This window comes from Bison bison, unplaced genomic scaffold (genome assembly GCF_000754665.1).
Source record: "Bison bison bison isolate TAMUID 2011002044 unplaced genomic scaffold, Bison_UMD1.0 scf7180017864141, whole genome shotgun sequence".
Lineage (NCBI taxonomy): Eukaryota > Metazoa > Chordata > Mammalia > Artiodactyla > Bovidae > Bison > Bison bison.
In genome coordinates, this window is record NW_011494713.1 from 2,593,572 (window position 1) to 2,605,146 (window position 11,575).

Here is an 11,575-nt window from a genome sequence, read left to right on the forward strand (position 1 = left end):
TGGCTGGATGGCTTCACTGACTTGATGGACGTGAGTCTGAGTGAACTCCGGGAGTTGGTGATGGACAGGGAGGCCTGGCGTGCTGTGATTCATGGCGTCGCAAAGAGTCGGGCACGACTGAGGGACTGAACTGAACTGAACAGAGCTGGACTTAGAATGAAAAGAGATACAGAAATAATATTTATATTCTGTTTTTCTCTATGTTCTAAATATTCAAAAGAAAAGCATTTCAAAAAAATTTATCTTTAACAAGTTCAAATGAGATGAAAAAGGAGAGGGAGCCAGCTCTAGATTAAAGGATTCTTAAGAAATATAACAATAAGATGTATTGTGACCTTATTTGGATTGTGATTAAAATATACTAATTAAAAAAAAATAGGCTAATTGTAAGACATTTTGAAACCATTGGGAAAGTCTGAATAGGGACTGGTAGGTATTAACATTGTTGGTATGATAATGACTTTTTGATTATTTCCATATTCTGTATAAGTGCTTGTTAAAGTATTAATATATATAGGTAATGTTATGACATCTGGAATTGTTTTAAAGTTTTAAGTAAATTAAAGAAGAAAAAAGGCATAGATGAAAAAGCAGTGGCAAAATCTTGGTAACTCTTGAATCTGGGTGATGGAGATTCATTATCAGGATTATTCCCCTACTTTTGGTATGTTGAAAAATTTTCATAATAGTGAAAAAAAGAGAATTCAGAGATAGATTATGAGTAGTAGGAAGACAAATTATAGTAAGCCAGGGGCCGAAGAGTCACCCCAAATACCTTTCTAACTGGAGTTTGATGCCTGCATAGGTAAACTGCAAATTCAGAACAAAAGATGAACCAGAAAGAAGATTGAATGGCACCAGATGGGGACAGTCATTAAGGGTCTAATTCTCAAGAGGCCAGATGACAAGTTGTGTTTGACTGGGATGTGAAGGGACAGCTAGATTTTTAATGCTATGCCTTAAATAGTTACATGGCCAGCATTTTAAGAGTAGGGAAATTTTATGTTTTTGGTGTTTTACTTAGTTTTTAAACATAATTTACAATTGTTATTACTATTATTATTATCATGAAGGTAATGATGCCAAGTCCGTAAGCAAGCAGTATTCTCTGAAAGTAACAAAACTTGAACATGAAGCAGAACAGGCAAAAGTGGAATTAACTGAAACAGAAAAGCAACTACAGGAACTGGAAAACAAAGATCTTTCTGATGTTGCTTTGAAGGTAAAATTACAGAAGGAATTTCGTAGAAAGATGGATGCCGCTAAGCTAAGAGTCCAGGTAATTTAAAAAATGTAATTGAGAAAACTTATTTAAGGCTTCCTGCTTTTGAGGATTCTTATACCCAGTTAGGAAAGAAGTAGGATTCAGTTTTTACTGGAAGAACTGGAAGGCAAGCTTTCTTTTCCAGTATGCTGGTGGGTTTGCATAGTTTGTCTGTGTAGTATATTTCTTCATTCAAGAAGTGTATTTTAACCTTTTTATCAAAACTACATGATTATAAATGAAGATAACCACAGAAATAGTGTTATTTTCTGAAGGATAAAAATTAACTAATGATTAAATAATCATATATAAAATATCTGGTATGTATATAGCACTTTCTTGACATTCAACAATGATACCTTTTAGATAGTTTACTGAAATTATAAGTGATTGGTTTAAGAAAGGTTAATAATTGAATACTAGTTGTGCTAGTTGAAGTCGCTCAGTCGTGTCTGACTCTTTGCGACCCCATGGACTATAGCCTACCAGGCTTCTCCATCCATGGGATTCTCCAGGCAAGAATACTGGAGTGGATTACCATTTCCTTCTCCAGGGGATCTTTCCGACCCAGGGATCAAACCCGGGTCTCCCACATTGGAGGCAGATGCTTTAACCTCTGAGCCACCAGGGAAGCCTACCGAGTACTACTGCATCTTATTCTTAATTTCCTAATGCTGGACTTTGCTACAACCTCAAACATAGCTAAAGACTTATATTCTATGAGAAATACTCCATTACAGAGAGTTACTGTGTATGAAGTTATTCCCAAATGCTTTTGGTATGGTCAGAGTGCTTTGTTAGTCTGCTTATAGTGAATTTGCTAAAATGCCTTTTCCATTTCTTTTGATTCATAATCTGTTGCTTTCATATTGTTTCCACTGTAGGTAGAATGAAATTGTAGTCAACCTAGTCAGCTCATTAGTTGTCTGTTTTTTAACTGTGCCACAGTTATTTTCTTTCTTTTTTTTTTTTTTACTTTTATTTGCATTTATTTTTTGCGGCATTTATTCCTGGGCCATAAGTTTTTGTTTCTTCAGTTTCTTCTGGGATATCTTTTTCTTCTGTGCAACCTCCTCTTCTGGTTTAGGAACAATCTGTTCTTTTTCAGAAAGGATCCTCTCAGTGTGGCAGGGAGAGCTCCTGTAGGGGCTCATCCGACCGTGAGCTCTGTAAGTCCTGCGCCGCATCTTGGGGGCTTTGTTCACTTGGATGTGCTCCATGACCAGAGAATCTACATCTAAGCCCTTAAGTTCAGTGTTACTCTCTGCATTTCTGCGCATGCGTAGTAAAAATTCAGCACTCTTTTTGGGCCACCGACCCTGCGTCCAGCCCCACTGTTTGGCCTGTGCACACCTACCAACTCCACTGTTGTAACGACGGAATGGCACACATTGCTTCTTTAAAGTGACATCCTTCAGGTACTTGGTGGCTTTTCGGATATGCATACCCTTATGGCCTGGGCAGTTTCACGAGTGTTCTTAAAGCGAACACGAAGATTTGAACCTCTTGATTTGCATGATTTTGTGGGGTTTTCTGGGTCAAGTGAACAGCGCACCATTTTTAGGGGTCACCTCAGGCCGCTTACCGAAAAAGCCACAGTTATATTCTTTAAACAAGATAAGTGTTCATTGCACACCTCCTGTGTACCAGGTTCTATTCTAGATGGGGATGCAAAAGTGAATAGAGCAAGAGTCCCTCCTTCTAGAGTTTTTAATGCTACCTCAAATATATGGATGTTGCCATTAAAGGTTCTTTTTACTTAAGTAGCCCTCAAGTCAACACCAAGTTAAAATAACATGACTTGACACTTTGCACTTTCCTTTTGAATACATATTTTCCCTTAGCAATTCACCTCAGAGAGTCTTGGGATCAATTCTTTTTTATTTCTCAGCCATTTAAATTAAGGCTATGATATCTAACAAAGTACTCATTTTAACAAAACATTAATAGAACAAAACAATTAAGAATTTTCCTTTGTGATTATTATGAAATTAATAATTTCATAGGTTTATATCCTACTTTTAGTACTGATAGTAATTTTTATACTCAAAATCAACAAGAACCAGTCTCGTGGTAATCAATCTACTCAGCTTCTCTATTTCTTCATAATTCAGTCCTGGAAGATTGTAGGTATCTAGGAATTTATCCATTTCTTCTAGGTTATCCAATTTTTTGGTTTATAATTATTGATCATAGTCCGTTATGATCCTTTGTATTTCTGTGGTTCAGATCAGTTCAGTTGCTCAGTCATATCCGACTCTTTGCTACCCCATGGTCTGCAGCACGCTGTGCCTCCCTGTCCATCACCAACTCCCAGCATTTACTCAAACTCATGTTCATTGAGTTGGTGATGCCATCCAACCATCTCATCTATTGTCCCCTTCTCCTCCCACCTTCAATCTTTCCCAGCATCAGAGTCTTTTCCAGTGAGTCAGTTCTTCGCATCAGGTAGGCACAGTATTGGAGTTTCAGCTTCAGCATCAGGCCTTCCAATGAATATTCAGGACTGATTACCTTTAGGATGAACTGCTTGGCTCTCCTTGCTGTCCAAGGGACTCTGAAGACTCTTCATACCACAGCATTTCTGTGGCATCACAATACAAATTCAGAAACAAATTCTCTTTCCTTTCTGATTTTATCTCTTTTTTTCTTGCTGAGCCTGGCTAACTTGTCAATTTTATTTATCTTTTCAAAGAACCAGCTCTTAGTATTGATCTTTTCTGTTGTTTTCTTTTAGTCTCTATTTCATTTATTTCTACTCTGATCTTTATTATTTTCTTTTTTCTACTAACTCTTGGCTTTGCTTGTTCTTTTCCTAGTTTTTTTAGGTGTAATGTTATAAGATTGTGTATTTGAGATTTTCATGTTTCTTGATGTAAGCCTGTATCACTGTCCACTTGCCTCTTAAAACTGCTTTTGCTGTGTCCCATAGATTTTGGACAGTTGTGTTTCCATTTTCATTTGTCTCAAGGTACTTTTGATTCTTTTCTTTGTTGACCTCTTGGTTGCTTAGTAGCACATTGTTTAGTCTTCATGTGTTTGTGTTTTTTCCCAATTTTCTTGAGATAGCCAAAATTATTATTTTTCTAAGTAGGTTATAGCCAAAATTATTATTTTCCTATGGAGGTTATTATATTTGCCATATAAATCTATAGCTTAAGCCTTATTTGTGGATTTAGCAAAGATTATTTTTATGATTGAGATTAAAAGATTACATGAAGGATTATTTACAGTGTTTGTAAATTATCATGTCCTTTTTTGTTTTCCATGTTTCTTGTTGTGTAACTTTTTCTGCTGAAAGTACTGATAAGGAAAGGAAAGAACTTACTTAAGTTCAAAAGAAATTCTGATAGGCCAAGGACTGAAATAAGTTTCCCTTGTAGTTGTAGAAATTTCTGTACCTTTGCCATATACATGCACAGCTGCGGATGCTCAAGATGACAAGGATGGTGGTAGGGAGAAGAAGGAGGGTGATAGTTAAGTGTCTACAAAGTGCTCTATACACACGAGATGTTTTATATGTATTATTTAATCATTATTTAATCCTTTGAAGTGTGTATTTTTACACGCTTACAAATGAGGAAACAGGTTTATGAAGGTAAAATAACTTACTCATCGTCATATAATTGTGATGATAAAAGTGGTTTTTGGTACACTAACAGTTCATACCATTTAAAAATATTGAAATACTAGTTGTTTTATTGGTATAATGAAGTTATTTTAGTTTTTAAAACTTAAATTTGTATTAATTAAAAAATCTGAAATCTGTGTTCTTTGCCTTTAGATATATATATAGCATTATATGTTGTATTAATATTTTAATGCTAACAGAGTACACATTCCACATTTGAGCATCTGTGGAATAAGCACAAAAGACAATGACAACCTATCTCACTTGTAAATAAGATTATCAGTACTTATACTGATGTTTTCAATATCATGTGGAAAAGACACTACAGTACTAATATTAACATTTTTGCTCCAATATTGCAATTACTGTCAAAAATAAGTGACAAAACCAGGGACCAAATTCAGGCTTGGGAAACTGCAGAGTCCTGTGGCATCCAAGCTAGTAGTACTCAAAGCAGTCCACTGCAGATTATTCATTATTGGTCTGCAGCGGGATAAAGGTAAATAGGAGCACAGCTTCCCTCATCAAAAAATCTTGCATGGAAACACCATCAGCTGAATCTAATAATGACCTTCATGGTGCAGGCTGACCACAGTCTGTGACTGGTACTGGTCTACAGACCACCCTTTGAATAACCCTGCTCCTAAGCTACAATGCGTCTGTGAATACTTAATTTAATTAAAACAAAATGTGTTTTTTTTCCCCCCAGCAGTTTATTGCCAAGATAAAAGAAATAATTAATTGTAATATGCATAACTTACAAATAACCTCACCTTAACTTTATTTCATGTAAGATGTACTTAGTGCAATGCTAAAGTATTTAATACAAATCTGTTTGTTTGATCAAGATTAAATTGAAACACTGGTATTTTATATTAATATAGTAAGCTCTTCACAGATGTTCACAGATTTTTAGTGCTGTCTATGGATAACTTTTGCTAGAGAGCAAAAGCTTTACTTATGATAATTAAAATAATAATTATAACGGTTACTGTCTGGGAAAATGGTATAATTTCTGGTCATTTTAACTCAGGGATTAATGATTTAGGCTATAGCTGGATTTTAAATATGAGTACAATAGAATACTATGCAGTCATATAGAACAAATCTATGTGGAAAGACCTCTAAGATAAATTATATAGAAAAAAAAGGAGGTGGAGAATAGTCTACCTAGAATATATATACATAAAGTTATTTATATGCATATAAATTATTTCTTCAAGAATACTTAAGAAATTGGTAATTTTGTTTCAGGAAGCAGGACAGGTAGATTAGAGTCTTTTTAAATATAAGTTCAGTTTTGTATTGTTTTAATTTTTATTATGTACATAAAATATTTTTAAATTAAAACACTCAAAAAAAGAAGCAGCAATGTTGGTTTTGTTCTATTTGGCTGCCAGCACCAGGAAGGTTCATCATTCTTTACATCTTGTGAAAATTATGATAGTTGACTGATTGTAAAAGTAGAAATATAGAAAACAATTGTGAAACTGTCAAGAATAAATTAAAATCTAGGAAGAAATGCCAACATGTGTAATTTTTTTTTTTGTAGAAATATCAAGTATATTAATAAGAAATGCATACAAGTTTGACTATCACGTTTCACATATTGCAAATATATATACACAAATAGATGATAGAAATCCCTTAAAATTGTTGAAATAAATTTCAAAGTAAAAATAATGTAACTGATATGAAATATTCAAAGATTATAAAAAACTGTTTAAAGGCATTTTTCACATTTTAATTGAATATTTTTTAAATTAAAAAAATAATTTTAATTCATTTTATTTTATTTTTTTTTCTTTGTTTCTTTTTTTTTAAATTTTATTTTATTTTTAAACTTTACAGTATTGTATTGGTTTTGCCAAATATCGAAATGACATGTGTAATTAAATGAAAAGTTTTAAGTTCACTGGAAGGATATGAGAAATGCAATTTTTTATTTTTAAATATTCCATGTGATCCAGGTCTTACAGAAGAAGCATCAAAATAGTAAGAAATTGGCATCACTGTCAATCCAAAATGAGAAACGTGCTAATGAACTAGAGCAGAATGTAGATCACATGAAATATCAAAAGGTACAGCTGCAAAAAAGACTTCGAGAAGAAAACGAAAAAAGGAAACAACTGGATGCAGAAATTAAGCGGGATCAACAAAAAATCAAAGTAATATTGTCATACTTTCCTGCTAAGCATAATATGAAATGTTCAACGGCTCAGAGCTAATGAAACCAAGGTCTTGATTCAGTTGGCTTGTGAGGTATCTAACCTTGGCCTGTCCTTGGCTGCTGTTCCCATTCACCTTAAAACTTTGTTGATCTACATAGTAAAAGCTATTTATTGAATTCTGAGTACTGTCTTGAAGGCTTTGACTTCACAAAAGAAAATGCAATGATAATTTCTCTAACTAGGACCTTAACTTCAGTTGAGGCTGTCAAAAACATCAATTTATGAAGCTGACTTTCTAAAAAATATCTAACATTTGACTAGGATTTCCCATTTTCAAAGTGCTTTGACATGCCTTGTCCAGGTGTCAGCATAGGAAAAAGTACAAGGTAAAAATGATGGTACCATTTCATTCCTAGTGTGCAGAAAAGTGATCAGACCTGTGTGCCTAGCAGTTGTAGGCTGGGAGGAACTAGTGGTATCAGCCCAGGCTCTGGAGCTTGGCTAGTGTGTGTTCAAATCCCAACTCTCTCATTCTTGGCTGGACCATTTATTGGGAAAATCACTTACCCTCTCTGTGTCTGTTAATTCTTAAATATCCTTATCATACTTGCCTCAGTAGGGCTCTTCTGAAGAAAAGGAGGCTGATAATAATCATAATAACAACAATAACGAACACTTATCTAGCACTGTGTATCAGGCTCTGTTCTATTAAAATGTTAAGCCGAACCAAAGGTTTGGGACGTAATTGGAGGTTTCCTAGATTTTAAACTTAGGAAAGTAACATATTCTCAGACCTTAGAAAAAAGAATGACAGAATTTAGACACGGAAGGGAACTTAAAGAGCATTTAAGCCAAGTTACTGATTCTTTATTTTTTTTTTAAACACTTTTATTGAGATATACTTCACATATCATACAGTTTACCAATGTAAAGTGTATAGTTCAGTGAGTTTTGGTATATTACATTATTGATTTTTATAAACTGTGGTAAAATATAATATGAAATTGAACATTTTTACCTTGTTTAAGCATATAATTCAATGGCATTAATTACATTCACAGTGTTGTGCAACCATCGTCCCTTATCTTTTTTTAAACCTTTTCATCACCTTCAGTAACCATTAAGCAGTGAGTCCTTTTCCCCCTCTTTCCCCCAGCACCTGGTAATCTTAATCTACTTCTGTATTTATGAATTTGCCTATTCTCAACATCTTATAAAAGTGAAATCATACAATATCTGTCCTGTGTCTGGCTTATTTCATTTAGCATAAAGTTTTCAAGGTTCAGCCATGTTGTAGTATATATCAGAACTTCATTCCTTTTTATGATTGGGTAATATTCCATTACATGCATATACAACATTTTTTTTCTACGTTTATCTGATAGACACGTGGGTTGTTTCTACCTTTTGGCTGTTGAATAGTGCTGTGATAAACATTGGCATAGAAGTAACTGTTCAGGTCCCTGCTTTCAATTTGGACTTGAAATACCTTGATGTGGAATTGCTGGGTCATATGCTAATTCTGTGCTTAGCTTTTTCAGAAACTACCAACTGTTTCTGATAGTGACAGCACCATTTTACATTCTTACCAACAATGTTTGAGGGGTCTGACTTCTCATCTTCATCAACACTTGTTATTTTCTGTTTCTTTTTTGTTATAGTCATCCAAGTACATGTGAAGTGGAATGTCATTATGATTTTGATTTGCATTTCCATATTGACTAATGATATTGAGCATCTTTTCATGTGTTTATCGGCCATTTGTATATCTTTTTTGGAGAAAAGTCTTTTGAAGTTGTCTTTTTTCATTGGATTGTCTTTTGTTACTGAGTTGTGGGAATTCACTCTATTCTGGACGTTAAACTTTGATACATGACTTCCAAATATGTTTTTTCCATTCTGTAGATTATCTTTGCATTTTCTTGATAATATTCTTTGATGTGCCAAAGTTTTACATTTTTATGATGTTCCAGTTCATCTGTTTCCTTTTTTTCACTTGCGCTTTTAGTGTCATATCTAAGAATTCATTTCCAGATCTAAGGTCATAAGGACTTACCCACCCCGTGTTGTCTTCTGGAGTTTTATGGTTTTAGCTCTTGTGTTTAGGTCCTTGGGCCATTTTGAGTTAATTTTTGTATGTGGTGTGAGGTAGGGGACCACCTTCATTCTTTTGCATGTGGAAATCCAGCACCATCTACTGAAAGACAATTATTTTTCTGTTGAATGGACTTGGTACCCTTGTCAAAAATCAGTTGACGATAGATCTATGAATTTGTTTCTAAACATTCAGTTCTATTCCATTTGTTTCTGTGTCTGTCCTTGTGCCAGTACACACTGTTTTGTTTACAGTAGCTTTGCAGTAGATTTTGAAATTGGGAATTAAGTCCTCCAACTTTGTACTTTTCCAGCATTGTTTTGGCTATTCGGACCTTTGCAATTCCATATGAATTTAAGGGTCAGCTTTTCCATTTTGGGAAAAAAGTCATTGGAATTTTGATACGGATTGTGTTGACTGTGTAGGTCTCAAGAGTAGTATTGGCATCATGGCAATATTAAGTTTTCTTATCCAGGAGCATGGGGTGTATTTTTTTATTTTTAATATTTTCTCCATTTTATTTATTTATTTATTTCATTTTCTGGCTATGCTGAGTCTTAATTGCTCTGGAGTTTTTTCTGTAGTTGTGGTAAGTGAAGGGCTACTCTTCATTGCAGTGAGCGGGCATCTCATTGCGGTGGCTTCTCTTATTGGGGAGCAGGGCTCTTGGCACAAGGGCTTCATTAGTCGCAATGCTTGGGCTCAGTTGTTGTAGTTTCTGGGATCTAGAACACAGGCTCAGTAGTTGTTCTGCAGGGGCTTCGTTGCTCCACAGCATGTCAGATCTTCCTGAATTGGGAATTGAACCTGTGTCTACTGCACTGGCAGGTGGACTCTACCACCCAGCCATGGGAGAAGCCTGGGGTGGTCTTTTCATTTCTTCTTTAATTTCTTTCATAGTATTTTAAAATTTTTAGTGTGCTAGTCTTTTACCTTCTTGGTTAAATTTATTCCCAGATATTTTATTCTTTTAGATGTTACTGTAAATGGAATTGCTTTCTTAATACTCTTGAGTTACTCATTCTTAATATTGTGATAATTATTATTTATAGAAAATAAATAAAATTTATTAATCTTCATTCAATACTGTGCTAAGCACTTACATGCTTTATCTCATTTATGTCTTTGTCTGTTCCTATATTTCCAGCTTTTCTTTTTCTGCTAGATTCTTTCTTTAAACAGCTTAGATTTTTCTCATCTGAAAATTATTCTTCATCAACTTTATACTTCTGTCTCTCTCTCTTCTTCTCTTTATAACCAAACTGCTTGGAAAAGTTTACTATATTTGATTCTGTTTCTTTTCTTTTCATTTGTTCTCTTGTCTTCTCCAGCCTGGTTTCTGGGTCTTGGCTGTACCATTCACTTCAAAGCTCTTGAGAAGAACATCAGTGCTCTCTCTGTGACTGAAGTCCTTAACATTGCATTCAACATAGTTAAGTACTTCCTCCGTCTTGAGATATTTTCCCCTTTGCATTTGTGAAGTTATATTTACCTTGTTTTTCTTCTCTGATTGCTTGTTCTTTGTCTTTGCTAGCTTATCCTACACTATCATTTCTTTACTTACGGGAATTACTCCAGACTCTAGCCTATGTCCTCTTTATTTTCCATACTTTGGCCTGGGTGTCTCTTTTCCCATGACTACAGTTTAACTCTGACAACTCCCAGGTTTAATCCTTAATACCAGATTTACCATTAGAGCTATGGATTCACACATCCAACCATTGGCATCTTTATTGGGTTGTCTTATAGGTGATCCACACAGTCAAAGGCTTTGGCTTAGTCAATAAAGCAGAAGTAGATGTTTTTCTGGAACTCTCTTGCTTTTTCGATGATCCAGTGGACGTTGGCAATTTGATCTCTGGTTCCTCTGCCTTTTCTAAATCCAGCTTGAACATCTGGAAGTTCACGGTTCACGTACTGTTGAAACCTGGCCTGGAGAATTTTGAGCATTACTTTGCTAGTGTGTGAGATGAGTGCAATTGTGCAGTAGTTTGAGCATTCTTCGGCATTGCTATTCTTTAGGATTGGAATGAAAACTGACCTTTTCCAGTCCTGTGGTCACTGCTGAGCTTTCCAAATTTGCTGGCATATTGAGTACAGCACTTTCACAGCCTCATCTTTTAGGATTTGAAATAGTTCAGCTGGAATTCCATCACCTCCACTAGCTTTGTTCATAGTGATGCTTCATAAGGCCCACTTGACTTTGCATTCCAGGATGTCTGGCTCTAGGTGAGTGATCATACCATTGTGATTATCTGGGTCATGAAGATCTTTTATGTATAGTTCTTGTGTGTATTCATCCACCTCTTCTTAATACTTAATACCAAAGCCTTTGATTGTGTGGATCACAACAAACTGTGGAAAATTCTTTAAGAGATGGGAATACCAGACCACCTGACCTGCCTCCTGAGAAA

The 11,575-nt window shown here is 34.9% G+C and overlaps 1 protein-coding gene across 5 annotated transcripts in view; it reads left to right on the top strand.

Annotated features, from left to right (window-relative positions):
• KIF27 (kinesin family member 27) overlaps positions 1-11,575 on the top strand; it is a 93,121-nt gene that overhangs the window by 48,261 nt on the left and 33,285 nt on the right. For all 5 annotated transcript variants that reach the window (XM_010840066.1, XM_010840063.1, XM_010840068.1 and 2 more), the window contains 2 exons: positions 1,074-1,279; positions 6,866-7,063. In XM_010840066.1, the coding sequence (XP_010838368.1) occupies positions 1,074-1,279; positions 6,866-7,063 (404 nt within the window). The remainder of the gene's footprint in view (positions 1-1,073; positions 1,280-6,865; positions 7,064-11,575) is intronic.